Genomic DNA, 27,318 nt, shown 5'->3' with positions numbered 1-27,318 from the left:
ACAGCTCAAAGCCTGGAGCCCGCTTCAGATTCTGCGTCTCCCTCTCTCTGACCCTCCCCCGTTCATGCTCTGTCTCTCTCTGTCTCAAAAATAAATAAACGTTAAAAAAAAATTTTTTTTTAAATAAATAAACATTAAAAAACAATTTTTTTAAAAGATACTAACTTTTGTCTTTCATACGTGTTGCCAATATTTCTCCATTTCTCCCCTGGCTTGTGTATTTTTTTCTTTTAGGCTTTTCTATGTTGTATTTTACCAAACACACATCTTAAATATCTACACAAACAAATCTGATATTTTTCTTGCTTTGACATCAAAGTAATAAGTCTTTCCCTCCAAGATGATAAAAATAGTTATCCATATTTTCTTTTTTTTTTTGGCTTTCTTTTTTTTTACATTTAAACCTTTAATCCACTTGGGACTTTTTGTACATGATGAATACAGACCCAACTTCATCCCTCCCCACCACTAGTTAAACATCCCAACAAAGATTTAATAAACCAGTGGTGTGCTAGAGCTGGTTCATACTGGCTCCTGAGAGATTATTACATTTTCTGGCATTTTGCAAGCTGACTGTGAAACACAGGCATTATTAAAAGTTAAATTATACAAACTTAGAATGAAATAAATCATTACTAAAAGAAAGGTAATAAATACTCAGAAATCATTGCTTCCTAATTATTTTAAATGACTTATGCTTGTAAGATTAACATCTACTTTATCTGTAGGGTAAAAATACTTTATAATGGTGTGCTACTATATTTCTTTTTCCAATTCAAGCGTTGATGACTTCACATTGGTTGCTTGAAACTGGCCATTATAGGAGTATTTACACCACAGGAACTGGGCAGCCCCTACAAACCAGGGCCATTTTATTTTCTAGAGACCCTGTGAAACATATACCAGCACACCACTGAAATAAGCCATTCTTTCTCACTAATTTTATTTTTTTAAGTTTATTTTGAGAGAGAGAGAGAGAGAGAGAGAGAGAACACGCACCCACACACGTGGAAGAAGGGCACAGAGGGAGAGAGAATCTCAAGCAGGCTTCACGGCACAGCCCAGAGCCCAACTGGGGTCTTATCGCACAACCATGAGATCAGGACCTGTGCTGAAATCTAGAGTGGGCCACTTAACCAACTTAACCATGCAGGCACCCCTCTCACTAATTTTAAAAAGGATGGCTCGTACATACTAATCTGTCACTTATTCATAAGTTTATAGAACAGAATGTAGAGCTTAGAATTGCCTGTATTTTTTTTTTCTGCATGCATTTTTTTTTTTCCCCAGCATCGCAGAGGGCTTTGGTATTTTGATGTAAGAGATGAGACTTTAGACATAGTTTCTATTTTTCTAACATGAGGTCACAGTTCTGTACTGAGAATGTATTTTACCTAAACAATTCAAAAGCATTCTTAACTTAAAAGTAGATTATAGAAAGCAGCAGCAAAACAAGGACTATTTGAGGGATAGTTGGTTACCGTATATTATTTTTAGATTAGGGCTCTTTACTCTTAAAAAAAGAAATCCAAACACCACAAAAAACAAAATCACCATCAAGGGGTAGTCTGAATGCCACTCTAAGTGTTCCCTCATCAAAATTCCTGTGTTGCATGAGGAAGTAGGGCTGTACATAATGGCAAAAGGGTCAGTGATACTCTTCTTTGTGACAGTCACCATCCCATCAAACTTAGCATTAGCAACTTTCAATGTAACAAAGAACAGTAAGTACCCACCCATGACCATATTCCGCTCTGCAGATACAAATGAGACATGGCCCCAGCCTTCGAAACTCATTATTTTCAGTGTATCAGTGGGTAGAAAATGTGTCAGAGAGTGCTTATAAGCATTTGCTTTTATTAGCATCGAGAGGGGAAGCGAGACAGAAACAGATGATTTTGATTTGTCTTCTAAGAAACAAGCATCTACTTTAAGAGGAAAAAAAAAATCAAGGGCTAAAAACTAGTTATTTAAAGTTTTTCCACCTACAGAGAGAAGCTGATACATGCTGATAACCAGATCTTTAGCATCTACACCAGTTAAACATCACAGTGTCCCTATTTTAAATGTCTTTACTGCTGAGGTACTTTAAGAAGTCAATGACTTATTTGCAGATACTGACATCAACTGTACCAAGTAAACCAATATCTGCTGCCTATATATTTCCTTACCTGTCACAAGCCATTTAGATTTAAAACTCCAGCTACTTCATTCTAGGTGTTTACGTTATGAAACTATGTAATACTGGGTAGACTCAATAAAATAACCCCTTTTTGCACATAAACCGAAAGACTTCACTTTTAAAGACTTGTCACTTGGTTTCTAGTAAGCATAATATCTTATATTGTAGCCGAGGGAGCAAACACAGCAGCTGCCCTATTCATAGACACAGTTGTGCCTTGATATACACAGAGCAAGAATTTTAACCATTTCCAATCACTAATATCTTAGACTTTAAAATCTATTTCTTAGGGATTTGCGCTATATATAGAAATAATCATTACCCTTTGGGAAACAATGGCTCATTTACTGAAAATGAGTTTAACAAAGGAATTATTTGCTACTGAAAAATACAGAGCAGTGAATTGGGTGACACAAATCACAGCATCATCAGCTCATGTGACTATCAGGGTAATTTACTTAGGAAAAAAAAACTACAGCAACTTAAATTTTAGCTTCAACAATGTAATATCCTCAATCACGTCCTCTGTCACAAAATTGTGAAACCAGAGATTAGGTTATTGTGAAAATGTCCCTTTACTCCCAAACTGAGATAAATATCACAAAAAAAGAAAAACTTTGCAGAATGGAATATTTCTATCCTGCCTGAAGCCTAGTTTTGACTGGTATATGTTTCAGCTACACATTTGATTCACACTGAATTTTCTTTTAAGTATTAGGAGAATAAATAGCATTCCAAAAGTCACAAGCTTGAAAACCTCCAGTTCCTTCTCTAGCTGGGAGAGCTTACAAAACTTAATACATGGAGCAGCAAGCAACTTGATGCAGTGACCATAAATTTCTTAACACTGTAAGTCTAAATTTAATCAAAACCCAATCTCAGCAAATTCTGTAGAAATAGCCTCCAACTAGATAAAGCAAAAGTCACAAAATGTTAATCTAGAAGAATGGTTTATGGGTATATATCATTATACAATTCTTTCCAATTCCCCGAGGTTTAAAATTTTTCAAAAAATAAAAGAGGGGGACATGATATTCTCAAGGCAAATATACAACATAATTACATCTATCATGAAAAGATCGAGTTGTTTTCCACCAAAAGGCTTGTGGCTCATGACATTAAACTTTTACCAGAAACCTTAGAGTCACTGGCACACAAAAAGCAACCAATGGAGTACTCTATTTTTTTTCAGAAGCACTGTTCTTGGTTTCATTCACAGAGTTTTTGTTTTTTATTTGTTTTGTTTTGCTTTTACAAGAACACTTCCTCCAGTTTCAATGGGCATTAAGGTGAACAGGTATTACTGGTAAAGCAGCAAAAGAGCAAAGGTTCTGGCTCAGCCTCTAACTAGCTGTGTGACCTTGAACAAATCTCTTAGCTTTAGCTTCCCTGGGTCTCAATTTTCCCGTTTATAAAATGAGGCAGTTACTCTAGATGCATTCTAAAGTATCCTCCAACTGTCTAGTTCCTTTCAAGATAGAGCTCTAGGATTGTGAGAATGAAAAAATTAGTCCTACCACCCCCCCCCCAAGGCCAAAATCTTTGTAATGTTAGTGAAACAAACGGGATACAAAATTGTAAATACCCAATGCAATCATGATTCCAACTCATAATATTACAAACACACGCATTCCAGGTAAATAGTTGGGGGAAAAAATACACCAAATGCTGTCAGTGGCTATCTGAGTTGTAGGTTATTTTTCAAGTTTCCTATAATAAACATATTACTTTGATAATGGGGTGGGAAGAGGAAGTTAAAGAGAAGGGGGGGGGAAGAGAAAGGAAAAACCTTCCTTTTATGTGCTAAAGAAAATTTTACATTTGGAAGGCATTCTACAACTTGAATGAATTTTTCAAAAACTGTTGGAGCTAATCAGAAAAAAAAAAAAATTTCTGCAGTAGTCACACACCTAAGACCTATCAACAGCCCGACAAAAGCTGTTAGTTATTTGCCCTAAATTAATAAGCTTTCAGAAGGGGCTCTATTTTTTCACTCAAACTGGTAATAATAATAATAATGATAGTCAATATTTACATAGGGCCAAGCACAGTTCTATGACTACATATACCTTGATTCACTTAATCTATAGAACAACCCCTATGAAATACATATACTATTACTATCCCCATTTTACACACTATGACCAAGAGGCACTCAGAGGTTAAATAATTAGCCCACAGCTAGGAAGAGGGCAGAGTCAAGATTTAAATCCAGACTGTAATCATAGCACTGGCTCTTAACTACCAACCCAACAGTCCCTTTGTACTTAAATCCTGTCCTCCTCTGCTCATTCTTTAACTGCTTTTGTTCTCAAAGTTCTTCTGGACTACTTTTCTGTAAACCGAAAAGGAAGAATATGGAAGCACTGGGATAAAAAGACTGGCCACACTTTTAATTTGCTAGCTTAAAATTATGATTCATTTCAAAATCATTACTTCAAAGCTACAAGGAGTATAATTTAATCTCCATACATATCACTAGGTAAATAATACTGTCACATCTGAGGAATTAAAAAGCATTAATTGCTAAGATTAATATTGGAATTTGTTATTTGGAAATACCCTTTTAATACCAGGAAGGTGCTTTATTGATTGACATTACTTGTCCTCAGGAATCTTCTGGGAAAAGAGCCCCTAAAACTAACTGTTGTACCTTTCTAAAATTTCTAACATATTGAAATGTTATTTTAAAACACTTGTAATTAGTTATTTTGATTTTTAAGAGAATACACATCAATATTTTGAACACTGGCTTTGATACACACCCAGTTAACTTCACAATAACCCAATTACTGTAACATGCAGAACCTGGGAAAAGGAAAACAGAAGAGGCCAACCAATTAAACATGGTTGAAGGTTCTCATCTAATTCTCTCAGGCGATTCAAACCCAAACCAAGTATATATGTGTCCCTTTTTCTGCACAGTATCCACATTACTTGCCAATTTTTATGGCTTCTGGATTACTCTGAATAAAGCTCAATTTTCCCCACATCTGTATTATTAAATTTTTAGCCCTGTCAAGGTAAATACAGAAATCAATATTTTCCTATTTTAAAAAACTAAAATGAGAGGGAAGTGGAGAAGAAAGGGGGGAAAAAAAAACTTTGCACCAGGCTGCCTGTTAACTTAGATGTGCAATGAGATAATCACCCGATAATTGCACCCTTTGGGTACTTCTGTACTGGTAAGATAATAAAGTGAAATAAAGTCACCTGGTTTACTTCAATTTACTTACACAATTTGCAAATCTACAGCTCTCTGCCATGGTACATTAAGAAAATTAGCATGTAAGAAAAATCACCTGCTTATGTAAATTGGAGGATGGTTTTTATCCATGCAAACAGAAAAAAAAAAATAGCTGCAATCTGGGTCAAATGACTAATTTTATCTATTTGTTCAAATGTCTCTCTTCACCTTTTCTCTGTAGCTCAGAGCAGGAATTTTAGGTCAAGGAAAGGATAAACAAAAAGTTTCTGTGTTGTCCATTCCCCTGTTAGGTGTTTGCTGCCTGACACTACTGAGCCTTATACTATTTAAATAGAAAACAAGACTTGAGAACTTTATCTAGATAACAAAACCACAACACTGAGAGAGGAAAGAAATCAATGGGGGATATCTGATCTAACCGGGAAGGAAAGCAAACATGGCAAGGATCAGGTACCAATTTTACCTTTCTGCTACCTTAGGCAAACAAGGGTTCAGAAAAGAAAAGGAAAATATTCCCAATAATTCAGGGCAGTTAGGACAACTTCTCTATGGAGAACATTATTCCACTTTGTTCTATGAACGCACCTAGTCAAGATCTTCTGAGTCTGATATAAGTTAGATGAATGCATTCTTGGTAATTAATGACTGCCTTCCCAGCATCCATTGCTGGAATTCATCACTCCCATTTATAACTGACTCCATCTCCAGGTCCAGAGTGGACCTGATTGCTCCAAAAGTAATCCTATCTCTACAGACGACGATTGGTTCAGAAATCAGTATACAACAATAAAGGCCAAAGAGACTCTAAAACTGTGGTCAATAAGGTAGCCAGTACACTTTGGCGGGGGGGGGGGTGGGGTGGGGGTGGGGTGGGGGTGGGAATGTAAAATACCTAATTAATAATTTTTATAGTAATAACATGTTGAAATTACAATACTTTGGATACATGGAATAAAAATATATTACTAAAACTAATTTCACCTGTTTCTTTTCACATTTTTTAATATGGTCACTAGAACATTAAAATCACATATGTGGCTTAAATTATATATCTACTGGATAGTGCTGCTGGTTTGTTGAGGGCTCTGAAAATGCTCCCTTCCTATTGTGGAAGAGCTTTAGGAAGGCACGCTCCTGCTCTATCTCTGGGCATTGTAAATTGCCCTAGACGGCTAGGGCCTTAAAGCTGTGACACAGCTCATTTTGTGGGAGGTTAATCTGCAAACTAGTAAATTCCCTAGCCAAATTCAGAATTTAAAAAGAGATTCCTAAAAACAAAACATTGTAAACCAACTTGCTAATGTAAGCACTGACCTCCAAATCATTTTACCTGATTACTCACACACACACAAAAAGACAAAATATTTAATATTAGATTTTATTTAAAATTTTAAAAATCACTCCAAATATTTAGGAAAGCAAGAAAATCTAAAACAGTAAAAGGTAAAGTATTACCAGAAAAACAGTATCAAATTTACATTCAGGAAGGAATCGATTGCCCATTTGCAAATAGGTAGGCTCTTCATAACTAAATATGTACAATCCTTACCAATGTCAATGAAAGAAAATAAATCTCTTGAACAGCTGCACATTTAAAATCTGAAATTTTAAATTTGAAAACTCCATGAAAGTTACCACATGGGAATAGGCTTACATTTATCTCATTCTTCCTTTAAACAATTTTAGAAGCTATCCAACATCTGTACTCCTGAAAAAAGTTGTCATATGGTCACTAGCAGGTTGGATTTTCCCAAAAACAAAGCCATGATGCTTTATAAACGTTGACACAATTGTATTGGAGAAACTTAGGAAACACAGGATTTTATAAATGAGGAACCAAAGACCCAGAAAATTTAAATAACTTCAAGGTCATAGGGTTGTTGGTAGCAAGGCAGGACCAGTATCTTGTCTCCTAACAAGTTTAGTTGAGTACTCTGTTACCCTCTCATTAAAAAAATTCTTCCCGAGGAAATGGCACCTTGAACATGATAAACATCAAGTTCTATGGTTTACTAAACTAGAAATAAAAACTTGGGATTTGGGAGAATTTTATTAAAGATAAAACAAAGTGCTGCTAATATTTAAGACATTCTTTAGAATCAAATATATACATTTCATGTATACATGAGAGAGAAAAAAAAACACACACACATTTTCAAATGTGTGTGTTCTACCTGCTAAATTCAATAGCCTTTTCTCCACCCTCGTTTTCTTTGACTTTTTTATCTGCACCAAAGATCATCACTCCCATGTTCCTAACAATCTTCTGCCATGCACAAGTAGTCAATCACTATGAACACATTTTCCTATCTGACTGCCCTTTAGTTTTGCCTCCAATAATTTCTTCCACCTACAACTGAGAACATTCCCCAAGGCTCAGGCCTCAGCTATCTCCACTCTTTTATATACATAGATATAAATATCTGAACAAGTCTCTCTCTTAAAAACTTTCCACAGTTGCCATTCCCAGTGTTTCAACTTTATTTCATTACCCGCCCCAAAGGAGCCTTTTCAGACATTTTTCCCTGAGACTCCTCATGAAATTTTAATACTATAGATAAGCTATATATTTATATATGTGCTTTACTCATAAAAAGAGTAAGATTTTGCCCCTCTCCCAGTACCAGTGGGATCTCTTCAGCAGAACACTCCAATTTTAGGGTCTAGCTCTACTTTGTCTCCCTCCACCCTATCACCTCCCACCTCCCCACTACACTTTATATTTCAGCAACTCCAGCCCTACGGTCTCCTGCATATAAGCCCAACTATCTAGAATGCCCTTCATCATTAGCTGACTCTTATTCTTAAGACGCAGTGGAGGTATTACCTCTTGTAGAAAGCATTCATGCCTTCCAGAGAAATCCCTCCTCTATGTTCCCATAATATGCAGGGAATATCTCTATTGCTGCATTGATGGCAATGAATTATAATCATCCATTTACAAGTCTCTCTCCCCCACTAGATCATAATCTTTAAATCCCTAACATCCAGCACAGGGCCTGGGAAATAGTCAATAACCAATAAATATTACTGTGAGAACAAGTGAAAATACATCTTTATGTTTTTATTTAATGATTTCAAATTTAGTTTCAACTCTCCATCAAGACTCCCTGAAAGCAGGGATATATTATTTTGCACACTGTTTACTTAACTGTAAGCTCCTTCAGGGCAGTATCATGACTTAAACATCTCTGTATCCCAGTACAAGCACAGGACAGATAACAGCAGAAGCTTGACGGTTTGCAAAATTGTTTGTAGAATTAAATATCCTCATTATTACCTACAATAGTTCTGGTCCACTGCAGCAGCTTGACAATAAAAAACACACTGACTAGTGAGTTCCAACAATGTCAAAACCTTCTGATAGTAGATATAATTCAATTAGTCAAACTAATTCAAAACACCGATATGAAACTAGGTTTAGATAAAGACTGCCAATCATAATCAATGACAGACATCACTGTACACACTCCCTCTACTCACACCATTGTAATTAACTGTTAAGGTGCAACTCAATATCGTTTCCTTAGTTTCCTTTTCATAATGCCAGAGTGCTAAAATTTTTTCTAATGTCTTCTGGCTAGGTACCTTAGAACTACCAACTAAGTCTATGATGATGTGTCACATGCTTATTGACAGTATCACAACTGTTGCCTCAGGCACTCTCTGTATTACCCCTAAGCAACAATTGGATCAAACTGACAAACTGTATTAGTTAGGAAATCATTGTTGATCTGCATTAGATGACCCAATCAACAAATAATTCACTGGACTACTGTGGATGCACAGGGAATCAAAAGTAAAACCGAGGGGCAACTGGGTGGCTCAGTAGGTTGGGCATCGGACTCTTGATTTTAGCTCAGGTCATAATCTCATGATTGGTGGGATGAAGCCCTGTGTCGGGCTCTGCCATGACACCGTGGAGCCTGACTTCAGATTCTCTTTCTCTCTCTCTCCCTCTCAAAATAAACAAATAAACTTTTTTTTTTTTTTTAAGTAAAACCCCAAAACAACTTTATAATGAAAGAGCTTCTACCCAGTGACTTCTTTCCATTTGGTTGGATGACAAATGGAAAAGTTTCTTTGGCTTTGACAATTTCCATCAAAGAAATCAGATCGGCATAATAAAGAAACATACATTATGTAAACAATGGATTCTTGAACTGGTAGGACATCAGCAAATCTAATAAAAACCGCCAAGAATAGTCACTCAATTCTACAATACAGAAATCAGGGAAAACTCTCACACTCCAAGTTGTGAAGATAATGAAATATTCCAGAACTCCATTAGAGGACAGCCTTTTATATCATGGAACATTTCTACAATTGTCCATGCTTTGAGGGTAAAGCTCCAGGAACCCCAGAACTTAGATTCAAACATATATTCGGTTAATACATTTTGCAAATATTCTTCTTCTAGCAAGCATATGAAGAGTAACTTTATCTACCCCCATTTCTTTTCCAGGACATGCACCAGTGGTACTGAGTGATGGCTAAAAAAGTTGCATGTGAGTTTGAGGGATATTGCCGTTTTAGCTAGTTTGAAAAGGCAATTCTTTCTGAAATGTTTTTTTCTTAATAAAATATCTTTATCTTCTTTCCTTCTAAGCTAATAATCAATGCTGTAACATAAAATTTCTGCCCAAGAATAAAACGAGTTTCTTTTGTTGTGTTGTGAATAAAACAAATGAGTTCTTTTGTTGTGTTGTGGTTTTGTTTTATTTTTGGTTTTTGAATATAATTTGGAAAAATCTTGTCAGGAGTCTAACCACAAAATGACTTCCAATGTTACAATGCCATGGAGTTTGTATCACCAAGAAACCAGTTCAGTATCATTAGACTGTATTACTTTTATTCTCTCTCTTTGCTTTCTCTACTTTATGACCATGAACCTGCAGTTTCTAAAAGTAAGTTCGTTTGTAGTTAAAATTAACAATATAGATTTCCACATTTCTAGTTTCACACGGATGCTTTGTTATGTCTAGAAGAGCAACCGTTTCCTTTTTATGGTGCAGGCACTGCTTCTTCAAAGCTCTTTTCACAAAGCAGCGCCCCCCCACCCCCACCCCAAAGAATCCAGCTGTGGCAGTTAATCCTGGCTGTTAGAAAAACTTCTCAATACTACAAATTCTTAACCTGTAAAACACAGTTAATAACACAATACACTTCAGTATGCTCTTTCCGATGCACATAACTCCAGGATTTTCCCCAAACATATCCCAAAGCATTCCCCATTTTTCTAAATTCAAGTTGGCTGTTTGAGGAGTAAAAAAGTACCACGGAAAACATCAGAAAAAAAATGGTACCTCTAATTTTCACAAGATGAGCAAGCTAGACAGTATCTGCCATGCATGAGGATTTACACTGAATAATTTTTCATTAAATCGCACATATTTCCCCCACCTCACTAGGATCTTCTTTAGCAATTCACACTCTTTCATCCAAACACAAGTAAAATGAGCTTCCACTAAAGCTGAACTTTGACGATAAGGATGTCCTTCATTTGTTACATTCTGAGAAGAAAAAATTAATTTCCTTCCCACAATGTAACTCCAGAACACTTTCTAAAACAGTGCAGATGAACTGACTAGAACACCTACCAAGTCCACACAAACATGTATTTTATATATATTTTAATGTGTTTGTTTTAAATTATTAATAGCACATATATAGCATATAGCACAACTAAGGGGACACTTTATGGTATCTGAAGTCATGCCTCCAAAAATAGTCTGCACGTTGTGATTTCACTTGATAAACCTGGCCATATATGAAGCCACTTCTGCATACGTTAACACAACAGTTTTTTCTACCAACAATAACTACAAAAACAGCCTTTATTGAGTGCTTACTGTATGCTAGACAGTGTAATCATTGGTTTACAAAGATTACCATATTTTTACTGATCCTCCTTGGAGAGGTGCTATTATTATCCTCATTTTATAATGAGGAATAGAGAGGTTAAACAACTTAAGAGACACAGCTGGTAAGTAACTAAGTATCACTACAGTGATGCTTAAGTTTTGAAAGACTTACATAAAAGTAACCCGCTGAAAGAATTAGAATAATAAAATTCAAATTTCTCCAACTTTACTTGGAAGTACAAAGGCAACAGACCAAATGAATCCCAAGGTATTTGATCTTTCAATTAATCACATAAGTTAAAAACCAAAACACTACTAATATTCTACGTAGAAGCTTTTCCCAGACTCATTATCAAGATGGCACTATGTGCCATTAAGTCAATCAATATTTCTGGTTGTCAATGTCAAACTGCCTGGGTGTAGCAGTCTTCAAACTTCCCTCATGTGGTCAACTTCCTCCAACTCTCAAAAACATGCACTTCATAAGCCCCTGAAGCTTTATGCTGTAATACTTTGTCCCGAGGTTGTCACAATTTTAAGCACTGCATATTCACTTTCCTCTGGCAAATGTGAACTACCAACAAATAGATATTAACATTATCCTCACCAAATGACTGAGGTTTCCGTTTGTGGGTTATTTTGTGTTTCAGTTTTACATTATGAAAATGTCCAAATGGACATTTGGAGCCTTGACATGTGATAAAGAAGGTCAAATTATATATGATGCTTTGATGACCCATGAACAACATTCTATCATTAGAATGAATGTATCTCAGGCTACCCCATGACCATATTACCACGGAAACTGGAACCCTTACTTTGAGATAAAACACAGCAGACAGTCGTTAATGAAACCTTAATTGAACTGTCAAAGCACCATCTTTACCAGCAAGCAAATAGGTAATTCACTACTTTTACACAACTGTCCAATACTGATAAGTTATTCCACTAGTTAAATTCAGTTCAGAGATAAATCAAGGCTGGTAGACTAAACTGTTCAGTTATAAATCTGACTGGTAAAATGCTATACCACTTCCACAAATATCTTGCTGTGTGTGTCTACATACAGGAGAAACAATATTGTTCAAAATTACATGCAATGTTTTCAGACATCAGTCAGTAATTTGGGGTGCATGTTCAGAAAAAGATATGAGAGCAGATACAGTGTCCTTTTGTGTGGGATGCCAGAAGAAAAATACTTGCAAAATGCGTTAAATATATTAGAGAGGCACCTGGGTGGCTCACAGTTAAGCGTCCGACTTTGGCTCAGGTCATGATCTCGCGGTTCGTGAGTTTGAGCCCCAAGTCGGGCTCTGTGATGACACCTCAGAGCCTGGAACCTGCTTCAGACTCTGTGTCTCCCTCTCTCTCTGCTCCTCCCTCTCAAAAATAAATAGACATTTAAAAAAAATTTTTTTAATATATTTGAATCTAAGTGAATCTTATGATGCCCAAGTAGTTATATGATGTTTTAATCAAATGATGTAACACTGGGAAAATATTTTTATGTCCCATTTTAATCATTTTAGAAAACAGTTTCAGGTTCATTAGATATTTTTTGAATTAAAAAAAAAATCTGGTCTAGTTAGTTAAAAAGTAAAAAATCTTACTAATATCTTTAACTTGGGTTTCAGAATACTAGTGCGATTCACTCTGGTCTGGTATTCAAATCTGTAGTTTTAACAACTTTACCCAGGTCATACACGTGGCAGTTACGTTCCAAATATAATAAGCAATTCAGACAACAGGTCATCAATATGTAAATATGAAAACAGAAAAGCATTTGCATACTAAAACACACACCTGGAACTCTTCCTTTTTTTCATTCTGAATTGTACTTCACTTGTAACAACCGATTGGAAACACTCAATGCAGCTAACCAGACAAACTTGGTTAAAGAAAGGACCTGACCGGGGAATCAAGTAATCAAGCAGCGAACATGCCACGGCCCTGTGCAAAGTGCCGCGGAGGAAAAGAAGTACCCTGGTAGGCACAGTCCATATCCTCGAGGGGCTTACGAATGTAGTGAGACAAGGCAAACACAAAACAACTGGTATACAATAGAAGATGGTGTACAGAATGAGGTACTCTTCAAGTACGGGCAGCCAACTCTGTCGGTGACAGAAGGCGTTCAATCAATGACAGAATCTAGAATGGACTCAAATCAAAAACATTCAGTTTTTCATACATATGTAACTCAGAATAGCCTCTACCAGAATGTCTGCTATGGAAGATGTTTCAGCGTTCCCAGTTCCTCACCTTCCTCCCCTAAAAAAAATCTTTTCCTTTAGCCCTGACTTGAAGTGAAAACTCTACAAGTCACATCACCATTTGAGAGAAATGTAGAACCGTCTTTAGAATGTAGTCAAGAATGCTGCAATCCACTTCCCTTTCAGTATCTCTAGTTCTTAACACTGTATGTACAACGTTTAAATAAGAGAGAGCATCCAGGTCTAAGAAAATCCAAACAAAGTCCAGGAAATCAATGACAAAATTTAAAGCAAGGAACCACCTTGTCCCGGGCCACACACCCCACCCCCCCAGGTCCCACACCTCTGAAATCCTCAAGGGTTAGGCAAGGAATGGAAGTTCACGGTGCAATCCCTGGGGATAGGATACGGTGCAATCCGTGGGGACAGGATACGAAAGAGAAGGCAGGAGCAGACCGGTCCCTGAGCAGAGCGACTGAAGAGACACCATTACTGGCTACACTCTTTCCCACCAGGAATCGCATACACCTTGGAGAAGGGAGCACTGCAGCAGCAACCTCCTTGGAGAGCTAGCTGGGAAAACACTGGACCCTACTAGTTTAAAAAAAACAGATCACTTAGTAGCCTAGATTATAAAATGTGAACTATAAATAAAGATGACCAGATACAATGCAAACATGATTCTCACGTCAATTATAGCGTGAAAAACAATGACAAAAGGAGACATTTACCAGGCTAGTTCCAAAGAGTTCATTTTCCTGTAGCGATGGGGGCTTTTCTAGACATTAACAACCATCTATTTTTGAACGCACTGAAAACATCAATTCATCTGTCCACACCAGAATACTTAATCCTTGAGAAAAAAATTCTGTTTGTTCTAGTTTTGACAGCAACAGGGCCTACAACGATAAATTCATTTTATTACAAACTACTAATCTTCCTAAGAAGAGTAAATAGACAGAATGTTGCATCTAAGAAGCGCTCAGACTTTTTCAAACATCCTAGCACTAGCAAAAGTAGAGCAGTTTCCTATGTTTGAAAAGTATACTTCCTACTACGGCAACCAACCAAGGGATAACAGCAACTTAAGAGGCACTAAATGACACTAAATGACACTAAAACATTACACTGAATGTGGGCCACGGCATAGCTACAGTCTACTGACCTCATTTGTGGTACTCATGTGTGATGCTATATTTAATGCATTCTTATCAAAAAAGCTAAAGCTACATACTTCCCAACTGCAGCTTTAGGGTTTAAAATAAACCACTCAAGCAAGGGCTTAACTGGTTCAAGTATGAACTCTATCTTCCTTCTGGGGATCAAGATTACAAATCAAAGAATGAAAAGACAAAAAGGGACATCAAAGTAGTTATGCGAAGTCTAACCCAATGACAAGACTAAGATTAAGGAATCAAAGGTGGGGTCACTGGTGACATCCGCTGCAATCAGGCAACCGATTCAAACTAAATCAAACCTAAGAGATGACCAAGGTCTGTCGGGATACACGCTTCACACATTCATCTATTGATCCTACATCCGGTGGCTCGCTTAGTATAAACAGAAAGTCTGGTAGACGGCAAACGTGTGTTACTCATCAGAGGGCGTTCTACCAAAACGCGCCAGGACTCAAAAGCACAAACTCGGACAGCCAACACGTTGGGCCTCTTCACCGGTGGCGGTGGCTTCCTACAGCTGAGTCGCTCCGCGGCTGGTCACCATGGTGGAAGCCATGGCGGATGGCTCGCCCAACCTCAACGTGAGAAGAAACCACGAGAAGTCGTGTTTTTCTGTGGATACTCACCAGACAACACCAAAGGCTCCATATCCAATAGGTCTATCCGGCTCAATATCCAGCTGCTGTTGTGGATGATGCGAGTGTTGATGGTGGTGCGCCTTAACTGTAGCAGCTGCGGCAGCCTGTACCTGAGCTGGGGCTGCTGCAGCTGGTCCAGGAGCCTGACCCGGTGCCGGTGATGGGAAATATGGCTGTTGTTGCCCAGGGTTTAACATGGCTGCAGCTGCGGCCGCTGCTGCGGCCGCCGCAGCTGCCGAAGAGGTATGCTGCTGGACAGGGTGTACAGCAGCCGCCGACCCCGGATGAAGATGATGTTGAGGGTGGTGGTGGTGGTGAAGGTGAGGAGGAGGGAGGTGTGGAAGGTGGTGGTGATGGTGGTGGTGGTGACCTGCTGCTGCTGCAGATGTGCCGCCATTGTAAGCCGCCATCATTTTTGCGTTGGCTCTTGCGCCACAAAGAGACATTCAAAAAAATGCCCTCTGATTGGAAAGCAAACTGGGTCAAGCTGTCATTTGGCCATTTAAAAATGAAGAACAACCACTCACTCCACCTCAAAAAACATGGAGCGGAAACTGGCTTTAGGTCTTCATCAGTCAATCCAAACAAGTTAGAGGATCTTGGTGTTTAATTTCGGGGTGAGCGTGTGTGGAAGGGTGTGGATTGCCCAAAAAAGAAAAGAAAGGAAAAAAAGAAAAAGAAAAGAAAAAGGAAAAAGGGACCCCTTCCCCCCAGGTTTCCTGCCACAAGTGGGTACTAAAACTCCATCCTTAATTGGGGGGAGGTTCCAACTTTGAATGTGGGAATAAAGGCCAAACCTCCCGACCCCCTGAACTCCACGCACGAAAAGGATCAGGAAACACGCCACCCTTGGAATCTTGTAAGAGGGTTGACTCATCTACCCCTTCCATTCCCACATCCTTTTCTAAACACCTACCACCTCCTCAAAAATACAATTTTAAAAAATTCCAACCACCCCAAATTCAAAAGATGGGGGGAAATTTCCAGGGAAACCAGCTTTCCCCCCCCCTCGAACTCTCAGGCCTTCCTACATCTCCCCCCACTCCTAGTCAGGCTGACCTGATTGGAGGGGGGTACTAAACTTTCCAGAAGAGAAAAGAGCCAGGGAAGGAGGCAGGAGGGATAGGGAGAGCAGAGCAGGCGACAGGGCAGGACGGAGAGGAGAAAGAGAACCGGGGCAAAGTGAAGGTAAGGAGGTGCAGGGAGGAATGAAAGAGAGGTGGGCAGCACTCGGACGCCCAGACAGAGGGAACCGCCCCGGGATGAGGTTAGGGTCCCGGGGCCAAAGAATAGGAGCCCCGGGAGGCGGGCGGGGTGCAGTCGGAAGCGGGCTGACTCCTGCCCCCGCCGCCGGCTGCTTCTGCTGAGGAGGGTTGGGGGGGAGAGCGGGTGGGTCCCCCCGCGCGACGGCCCCCGCAGGGCTCAAGGCTGCTCCGTCTCCCCCCCTCCCCCCCACCCGGCTTCCCGTCCCCGCGGCCGCTTTCTCCTCAGTCGCTGCCGGCCGCTTTCTCCTCAGCCGCCGCCTCCTCCTCAGCCGCCGGTGCCGCCGCGGCCGGACTCACCTCCCCTAGCAAAGCCGGATAGAGCGGAGCCAGCGGCGGACACGCGCAACCAGCCACCGAGGCCCCGCCCCCGCCTCACACTGACCGGCTGCCCTAGCCAATCCACGCCCACCTGTCTGCGTCTGCCTCCAATCCTGGGCCCGGAGCTTCAGACAGGCGCACTGTTCGGCCAGTGGCAACAAGGTGTGGGTCTCCTGGGGAAATCCCGCCCCCGATCCGGGATGGGCAGATAGAAAGACCAATCAAAAGGCAGAGTCTGGCCTGACCGACAAGACTAAAAGCGAATTAAAAACCAAAGATCTCCGTGACATTTTCTTTCGCCTCTCTCCTCTTTTCTTTTTCTTCTTTTATTTTTTTGGCAGGAGCAGGAAGCTGCGTGCTAATCCCGCCCGCAAAAGCTGGAAGAGAGGGTGGAATAAAAGAACCAATCATGAGCCGGGGACCAAGAACAGAACAACCAATCCTTGGCTTGAAGATGAAGTGGGAAGGGACTGGGGCCAGATAGACACTAGATTTGACAAATGGAAAAAACGATTGATCTCGGTCCCACCCTTCAGATCTCCTATAGGTCAGGATTGTGGAGAATTCACTGTCGTATCAGCGGCGACCTCTTTGGGGGCGGGGCCAAACAAAGGGGGTGTGGTCTAGAGAAAGGGGGCGGGACTGAGATGAAGAAGGCGGAGTCCCAATCATAGATGGTCCTTTGATACGAGCCATAACCTATCCCTTTTTAAGTCATCAAGTGTGGAGAAGAAATAGGGGGAGCAAAAAGGGATGTCGAACTAACGAAACTCAAGGTCCAAGGTTACTCAACAAGACAGTCACAGAAGAAACTCAGTAGACTGATAGTTCATAGCCTATGGCTGGTCCTCCATGGTTGATTCTGATCTTGGCAAAAAGAGGTGCTGTCTCCAGCGTTCACAACTCCACTTTCCATGGATAATAAGGCTCTCCTTAAATTAAATACAAATTAAATACAAGATATAAATTAAAGCAACAAGAATAATAAACTCAACAACAAAGGTCGTAATTTTCTCCTGTATTTTCTAAGTTTTAGAAAATTGAAATCTTACTAAAATAACCTTTTGCTATCACATAACCTCACTTATTTGAATTTACTTTTCTTTTAAAATATGAAATAATAAGCTTACAGAACCTTGCCCTTATGAAATCTTCACTCAGAACCCTGGAGATCATCTTTGATTTCTCTTTGCCTGCCCCACTCCTTCCCTTCTAATCAATCATCAAGTCTTAAACACTTTTCTTTTTTTAATGCTTATTTATTTTGACAGAGAGAGAGAGAAAAACTGGGGAAGGGCAGAGAGAGAGAGAGAGAGAGAGAATCCCAAGCAGGCTCTGCACTGTCAGAGCCTGAACTTGGGGTTCAGTCCCACCAACTATGAGACGGTGACCTGAGCTGAAATCAAGAGTCGAAGGCTTAATGGACTGAGCCACCCAAGCACCCCAAAGGTCTTAAAGACTTTCAAACACTTCTTAACACCCCCCTTTCTCCAATTACCACAATATTACCCCAATTTATGCCACCAGCATCTCTAATTCATCTCCCTGCCTGTAGGCTAGCACACCCCTATTTCATCCTCCACTTAGAGTATAGCAATCTTTTAAAAACACAAGCCTGACTATGCCCCTACCTTTGAAAAAAGTCAATAATAGTTCCACTTGATCTTCTTCGCCCCTTGCTCAATGGCCTTAATCTATCACCTCCTTCCTCTATACTTCAGACATTCTGAACTTTCAGTTCCACAAATGGTTTGTTGCTTCCAAACCTTCATGAATATCTTCAGCCCCAAACACTCCCCAACCATCCTTCACTCTTCTAATATATCGTTCAGATGAATTTTACTTTTCATATGCATTTTACCTTTTTTTTTTTTTTTGGAAAGTTTTTCCTGAGTCTGTTGTAGAGTATGTATCTCTGTTATCTATCTTCATTACACTGCCTCCCTCATAGCAGTGTATGAGAATTCTATATTTTAATTGTTTACTAAGTTTGACCATGCCAGAAAGCGTGTCTGTCCCACTTGGTGTTGCATGCCAAGTTCCTGGGGCAGAGTCTGAAAGGTGAAGGCACTTAATGAGGAGTTGCATGAATTTACTGAGTGCAGGAGTAGTGGATACCAATCCAAGCTCTGCCATTTACTAGCTCTGTGACTTATGCAGTTTAAGTAACTTTTCTGAGTCTCAGTTGCCTCAACTGAATATGAAGATAATAATATAGGTGATGTATTTAAAAGTTCTTGGCAAATAGTAAAAGTTCAATGATGTTAATTCTCTTTCCTTGTCCCCACCCTCACATAATATTTGGAATGCCTTTCCAACTTCTCAATGCATTTCAGTCTCCTTCAAAGTGTAGTATACTAGAAGCTTCTTAGAAATGCAAAGTCTCAGGTTCTACCTCCGATCTACTGAATCAAAATCTCATGGGCAAGAATCTGTTTAATAAGACTGCCAGGTGATTCTTACACACAGTAAAGTTTGAGAAGCATTGGTCTAGAAGAAAAGGGCTGAGTCTTCTTAAATCTTGTGTACCTTGCAGCACCAGAAAGCACTCAATACATGTGAAATAAAGAAATACATCCAGTCCTCCAGAAAGTGATTGCATACGAAGAACTATTTATTCCTGCCACAAACATTTATTGAGCAGCAACTATACCTAGGCATGATGCTACGTTCAACAATGGGGGAGACAAGATACATGACCTAACAAGGTCTCTGCCATTCAGGAGCTCTAAGTCTAGTGCAGGAATATCCAAAATGGTGTGTGCATACTCCCTGCAGTGCACAACGTGAGCCATTAGACTCCGGGAAGGAATTAGTACAACTTCTATTTCTGCTTAATTTTTATTTCATCTTTTAAAATGTCTATTTGGTCAGTGCTTTATAACGTACATAATATATAGTGTACATGTATATAACTTATAAATAAACAAGAATACATAAATTGGGGATTTGCGCTAAAAAATTTTTACCAAAACTACCGAGAAATCACTGGCTTGGAACCATTTCACGTTCATGGTTTAGATCAACTCTCCAATAGAAATATGAGAGCTGCGCATGAAATTTTAAATATTCTAGAAGTCACTTAAAAAGCTAAGAGAGATAAGGAGAATTATTTTTAATATACTTTAACCCAATATATCCCAAATATTGTCATGTTAAACACGTAATCAATACAAAAAGAAGTTTGTGTGTGTGTGTGTGTATATATATATATATATATATATATTCTAATACTAAGTCTTCAAAATCTGGTGTATATTTTGCATTTACAGCACATCTCAATTGAATTGAAAATTCAATTTCCTCAGTCAAACTAGTTACATTTCAAGTGCTCATGTGGCCTCACATGGCCACATGTGGCCTTCAAGGCTCATGAGGGCCTCATGTGGACAGTGGTTACCATATTAGACAGCACAGACCTAGATCATGGATTTGACTCCCTACTCTGCCCCTTGTTGTGTGATCTTGGGCAAGTTCCTTAACCTATCTTGCTCTGAATTTCCTTGTTCATAAAATAGAGAAGATCCTTGATTTTTCCAGTTGTGAGGATTCAAATTGACAACTATAGAAAGCACATAGCCTGGGGCCTGCCAGGCTCCTCATCAGTGACACTAAGAGAGGTGGTTATTATTAGTGTTACAATCCAAGGCAACGTGTCCTAAGTGTCAGATGAGAAATACACTTTGGGCACTGCTCAGTTCATGTCCCCAGCATTCCATCCACGTGGGTCTGGCCTGACAGACACTCAATTCCCCTTAAACACATCACCAGACAGTATAATATCCGGCCCTTTCCATTCTGTTCCATTTTCAGGAGCTGAGCATGATGAACGAGAAGTCGGAAGTGAGTCAGCAGGATAGCACTTAGAGCCTAAAAAAGCAAGCAGGACATCAGAATGCATAAGCAGGAATAGAATGTGCAGGAAGTGGGAGGTGATCTTCCCTTTCTTCCAAGAACTGGCTCCCCCCTTGAGTTGTCTGTGGAGACTTTGTAGAACTTGGGCTAGGGCGAGAGGTGGGGGTGTTGTTAGAGGACTACAATGGGAGCAAATCACATTCAGCAGAGCTGGGTGCTCGACGCATGTTATCTCATGTGATAAATCATCACTAAATTCCATTTTGCAAATGAAGAAATAGAGTCAGGAAGCCAAAGTAGCTTGCCCAACCTCACAAAGCTAGGGAGTGGCCAGCTCCATAGGGCACGCGGCCTTTCCACTGCCCCATACGGCTGGAGGGAATGGCCAAGGAAGTGGTGCTATAAAGTACAAGGAAGAAGAGGCAGAAATGCTTCCGCTTTCAAGTCTGGTCACCCAAGGTCTCTGTCATTGTGTCCATGATACCTTTTCAACATTGTTATCCAAACTCCCAGTGGTAGGCAGGTAGGACCACCTCTGGCCTTTCAGCACCCACACCCTTCTCAGGGATGCTTTCTCCCAGCTCTGACTCCTTCCAAGGCCCAGAATATCCTTCTACTTCTTCTTCTACCCAAGTTCTACTCACTTTTCAAGGCTCTGCTCCTGGAACCTTGGATCTTTCTTGAAGCCTTTCTCTTAAACCAGGCCCTCTGCCCTTCCCTGAAGCACTTAGACACACAACATCTGCAACATTTATTTGAAACATGTGATGCTGAGGAAAAGTGTTCAGCCATGTGACTTTGGGCACTTAACACCTTTGAGCTTCAGTTTCTTCATCTGTGAAATGGGGGTAGTAGGAACTACTTTGAAGTGTAAAGTCATATCTACTTTGAAGGGATATTGAGGGGATTAAGTACATTCAGATGTTAATATATGAAATACCTAGCACAGTACCCAACACAGAGTAGCCACTCAATACGGGTAGCTCTCTTCCCACTTCTATGTATTGTTTACTGATCATTTTCTCCCCCTAGTATCTCCATTTCAAGTGCTCTTCAGTTTGGGGAGTTGAGGTCGGGGGATGATAGGTGATACTGAAATCTTAATAAATTGTAAATTGTTTCTCCCATTTCCCCTCATCTATTTTTCTGTGGTCCTTTATCAGCCTTGTGACAGGGCACAAAGCTGTCCGTGCAAAGGAAAGCCAGAGGCTTGATAAAAGAGAGTGTGAGGAGGGCTGTAAACCTTTGAGCATTTGGTGGTACTGTGGGACAAAGAGCAGGTCCACAGTCAACTACAGGGAGGCAGAACAAGGGAAGCCAGGCAGGACAGTGGAAGATTCAATCTGGAGCCCAGTACAACATCAGTAGTCAGTAGCAACTAAGATAGATCTGGGGCATGGTAACAAGCTGGGGACTGGGGAAGACCAGGCAAATTCAAGTTCATGTGTTGTCCAGGCCTTCCTCTGAAGTCTTGGGACTTCTTTCCCTACTGCCAGGCCTCCACTCAACTCAACAACACAGCTTAAGCCCCATGAGAGTTCCCTCTGCACGTATCTGAGGACTTCGGCTTCATCTTACCCCTCTCTGTCTTTCAGCCCCTGGGTGGGATACTTGTCCCATTTCCAAACGCCAGGACCAAGTCTTAACCTTGACCTACATTTCTGGCCAGGAGAGCCAGACCATGTCCAATACTTTTCCATTTCCCAAATCAGTCGGTGATGAATATTTTATCTTAAAATTAGTTTTTAAATAATGTTTAAAACTGTATAATAAAATTGTTAAGCTTAACATTTATAGGTGCCCTTTATTCCTTTGACTTCTTAAGTCAGTATATAAACGTATAACTCACACGCATTGGACGTACGATACAATAAGGCATGTTTCAGAATGTCATACGGGAAATGTACTGTGGATCCCTTTTCAGCTTGGACTCTAATTACAACAAAGATACTTTTTACTAACAGGTGAATATTGAGCTTCACGCAAAACTTCCACCTTTCCACCCCTAACACATCAAGTTACAGGGCTCAGCCTCCAGAACGGAACAAAGGTTGCCCTCTCTCAAAGTCCCCAAAAGATACCGGTTCCAGGTTAGAAAGAGAGCTGAGTCTTAAATAGCCATTCTTAGAATTAGCAGGTAAAACCAAGTTCTCTAAGACTCTACTGAGCACGGTGTAGGCAAAGACGAAGACTGATTCCCAAGCTTCGCTGCACAATGGGATCACCTGGGAATCTTTAAAATCTACTGATGGCCTGGCTTTAGCGATATGCTGGTAAATGTTTAACAATTCGCACTTTAGGATAAAGAGCTCTGGTCTGTAGCCCATTTTTGTGGGCTCCTTCCACCACGGTTGAGTTTAAGCTCCCAGTATGACTTCACTGAAGGTAGAGGTGGGCAGGGACATACACCATAGGGTCTCTTGAACCAGATGGCAGCTGACTGGCACCACCCCATTTAACTGGGATAGGGTGTGATCTGGGCATCGGGATTTTTTTTTTTTTTAATTTTTTTTTCCAACGTTTTTTATTTATTTTTGGGACAGAGAGAGAGAGAGAGAGAGAGAGAGAGAGAGACAGAGCATGAACGGGGGAGGGGCAGAGAGAGAGGGAGACACAGAATCGGAAACAGGCTCCAGGCTCCGAGCTGTCAGCACAGAGCCCGACACGGGGCTCGAACTCACAGACCGCGAGATCGTGACCTGGCTGAAGTCGGCCGCTTAACCGACTGCGCCACCCAGGCGCCCCTGGGCATCGGGATTTTTAAATCTTCCCAGTAGATTCTAATGTGCAGCAAAACCTGGGGCTTCTGGGCTAAGGGGCCTCATAAGGAAGGGCCAGAAGCAAGAAACAGGCTACTTGGTTGCCTTTCAGTGGCAACTATAACCCGCAGCTAGATTGTAACACTTGCCTCCTCAAGTAAGTACATTTCCTCCTGCTGGGCCAGCCTCCGAGGGAAACTAGATCATCAGCAGATGGTCACTTGGTGGGTCAGGTCTCGGAGCATGGGGTGGGTGGGAGTAGGGGCATGGAGGGGAGGCTGTTGAGTGAGCAGAAGAGCCAGGGACACTGGGCCAATGTAACTGTCTGACTGGAAATTCCTGGTGGCTCTAGAAACACTGATAAAGTCCTGTTCTCAGGACACCCTTCCAGGGATGTCATGACCCTTCTGTTAAAACCATCTTTATTATGGGGCGCCTTGGTGGCTCAGTCGGTTAAACGTCCAACTTCAGCTTAGGTCGTGACCTCGCAGTTCATGAGTTTGAGCCCTGCATCCGGCTCACTGCTGTCAGCTCAGAGCTTGGAGCCTGCGTCAGATTCTGTCTCCCTCTCTCTCGGCCCCTCCCCCACTTGCTCTCTTTCTCTCTCTTTCTCTCTCTCTTTCTCAAAAATAAATAAACACTGGGGCTCCTGGGTGGCTCAGTCAGTTGAGCGTCCGACATCAGCTCAGGTCATGATCTCGCGGTTCGTGAGTTTGAGCCCCACGTCGGGCTCTGTGCTGACAACTCAGAGCCTGGAGCCTGCTTCAGATTCTGTGTCTCCCTCTCTCTCTGCTCCTTCCCTGCTCATGCTCTGTCTCTCTCTGTCTCTCAAAATTGAATAAATGTTAAAAAAAAATTATAAAAAAATAAACATTAAAAAAAAATTTTTTTTTAAAAAACCATCTTTATTCTGACCAGGTGGCAAGCACTTGATTTGCTTAATTCTTAATTGTTATACGTTCATCTGTGCTGATGGAAGTGTACCTAAACCTCCATGTTTTCTTGTAGAGATGACTGGCTGAGCCCTACCTCTGCATTCCCTGAGTCCCTTCTGCTGATTTCTGTCATGGACTTATCACACAGCATTACAGGTGTTTACCTGGCTAAAGCTCTGGGAGTGCCCTAAGAGTGGAGACCATGTTCCTATTTTCTCCACATCCCCAGTGCCCAGTGTTGGTTCTTCAGCCGAAGTAAATGGAACTCGCCCATCACATTATAAAGCATTTAAAACTTACTTTTAAAAGCACAAATAAGGGGCACCTAGGTGGCCCTCAGTCAGTTAAGCCTCCAACTCTTGATATCACCTCAGGTCATGAGCTCATGGTTATGGGATCAAGTCCCACATCTCTCTCTCTCTCGCTCTCTTTCCTACCCTGCTCATGCTCTCTCTCTCTCTCTCAAAATAAATAACTTAAAAACGTAAAAAAATAAAAACAGAAACACAGACAATTCACCAACAGATTGTTGTTTCAAAAATTCAAAGTTTGCTATTTAAGCAAAAATCTCCCTTGACCCTCTCATCCAATCCTTCTCTCCTCAGAAGTAACCACTGTTATCAGTCAAGTGTACATCCAAACTAGACTGTTTTATATGTATTCATGCACATACCCATTTAGAAATATATGGGGGGTTGGAGTATGTTTTAAAAATACATGCTATTATATTACATTTATAGTTTTATAACATGTTTATAACATGGTTTATAACATGCTTTTTCACTTAACAATGTATTTTTTTTATTGATCTTTCCATAATAATCTGTTAATCGATTTTTGTTCTTTCAGAATGCTGAATTCAAAAGGAAACCGTGAGACAAGAATTCAAGTGCAAGTACTTCAAGTGAGAAGTGATTCCACAAAACCAATAGGGAAGTGGGGAAGTGAGACAAAGACAAGAAGGAAGCTAGGAAAGGGTGTTTCATTTAACAAGTCATTACCATAGGTAACTGGAGTTCAAGTGCACTGGGGAACTCCAGGAGCCACTATATAACATGAATGTAAAACCTCTTTTCCTAAAGAGAGCTGGAGTATGTATCCATTGATTCCCCATCTACCATTGGCTGAGGGCTACTTCAGAGAAGCATTAACTTCCTAGTACTCATGGCTTGCCATGTGCCTAGGCAGAGAGAGCTCTGGTGGCCAGAGAAAGTCCTCAGTCTGTGCAGGTGTTAGCTGTTAGAAGTCTGCCTGCATACAGAAATATGGTAAGTTCAAGGTTTTGCAGGTAGAGTGCTGACAGGGTCTGTCTTACTTTATTGAACAATTTCCCATTTAAGTTGTTTACATGTTTTAGCTTTGACAAACAAGACTTCAACAAATGTTTGGTATTTTATTGAGTCCGTAGGTCAATCCGAGAAGAATCAACATCTTAACAATATTGAGTCTCCCAACTTATAAATATAGTATATCTTTCCATTTATTTAGGTTTTCTTTAATTTCCCTGAGCAATGTTTTACACTTTTCAATGTATAGGTCTTGAACATATTATGCTAAATTTATCTGGAAGTATTTCAAGATTAAAAAAAAATTTTTTTTTTTGAGAGAGAGAGAGAGAGAGAGAGTCAGGGAGGAGCAGAGAGAGGGAATCCCAAGCAGGGCCCCAGGCAGTCAGTGCAGAGCCCAATGCACAGGAGGCTCAAACCCACAAAATGAGAGATCATGACCTGAGCTGAAATCAAGAGTTGGACACTCAGCCTACTGAGCCACCCAGGTGCCCCTCAAGATTTTTTAATGTTATTGTAAATGGTATTGGTTTTTAAATTTCACTTTCCACTAGTTCATTGCTGGTATATAGAAATACAATAGATTTTTTTATAGTGACATTGTATTCTATGACCTTGCTAAATTCATTTATTAGTTCTAGTAGCTATTATTCTAGATTCTTGAAGATTCTTTAATCTTATTAATCTATAAAAACAGTTTTATCCTTCTTTTCCAATATTTAAGACTTTTATTTCTTTTTCTTGCCTTATTGCACTGGCTAGGACCTTCAATGAACTGCCGAATAGATGTGATGACAGTAAACTTCCTTGCCCTGTTTCCAATCTTAGGAAACTGCTCTATCACTCAGTCTTTCAGCATTAAGTGTGACGTTATTGGTTGTTAATTCATAGGTATTTTTGGTCAAGTTAAGAACATTTCCCTCTAGTTTTAACCAGCAAATATTTTAGTTCCAAGTATTTTTGTTTACATTTCACTATGCTAAAAGGTTCTGGGACTCTAGGTCTTGGCTCTGTGCTTTCTAACAGTACAATATAGATAGCATAGTTTTGGAGTCAAATGGGCTTGAATTCTGCCACTTTCCAACTATGTGACCTTATTCAAATTCTCTATCTTCCACCTCAATTTCCTCACTTATAAAATAAGGATAGCTAATTAAATTTCCAAGTTTATTGTGAACGATATTTGGTCTGCTTGCATGTATTTGATACATAGTGGACATTCAAAAAATATTATTACCCCCTTTCCATCCCCTGCCTTCTCTTTGTGCTTTTGACTTTATAATGACATTTATAATGTCTGCCCAAATTTCACAATAGGGGTTTTTTAATGGGTATTTTCAAGATCTCATCAGTGAATGACAACTCCATGGGTCATAGTAACATGTGACATCCAATCAGGTACTTCCCTTAGCTGACTGCAGATTCCAAAATTATTCCCAGGCTAAGACTTCCTGGGATTAACATGTTGTCCCAACCACTACAAAAACAAATATACTGTTCCAAATGATACCTAATTATATCACGTTCAATGCTTTTAATAGTATAACCAGAAAGAATGATTCACAAGTCTTGGCTCCAGTTCAGATGTACAGAGAAACTTTATTATTAGTTCATACACAT

The 27,318-nt window shown here is 40.1% G+C and overlaps 1 protein-coding gene and 1 long non-coding RNA gene across 3 annotated transcripts in view; one reads left to right on the top strand and one right to left on the bottom strand.

Annotated features, from left to right (window-relative positions):
- Positions 1–16,764, bottom strand: part of NLK (nemo like kinase) — a 165,700-nt gene extending 148,936 nt beyond the window's left edge. For both annotated transcript variants that reach the window (XR_009255221.1, XM_058704680.1), the window contains exon 1: positions 15,269–16,764. Coding sequence is in view for 1 of the 2 variants with exons in the window: in XM_058704680.1 (XP_058560663.1) it covers positions 15,269–15,726 (458 nt within the window). In the remaining variant the exon portion in view is untranslated. The remainder of the gene's footprint in view (positions 1–15,268) is intronic.
- LOC131497936 (uncharacterized) lies at positions 15,794–17,150 on the top strand. Its single transcript, XR_009255222.1, has 2 exons — positions 15,794–15,897; positions 16,772–17,150. It is a non-coding gene; the product is annotated as an uncharacterized LOC131497936 (long non-coding RNA).
- Positions 17,151–27,318: the final 10,168 nt, after the last annotated feature.

This window comes from Neofelis nebulosa, chromosome 16 (genome assembly GCF_028018385.1).
Source record: "Neofelis nebulosa isolate mNeoNeb1 chromosome 16, mNeoNeb1.pri, whole genome shotgun sequence".
Taxonomy (NCBI): domain Eukaryota; kingdom Metazoa; phylum Chordata; class Mammalia; order Carnivora; family Felidae; genus Neofelis; species Neofelis nebulosa.
This window is presented reverse-complemented; position numbering and strand designations above follow the sequence as displayed.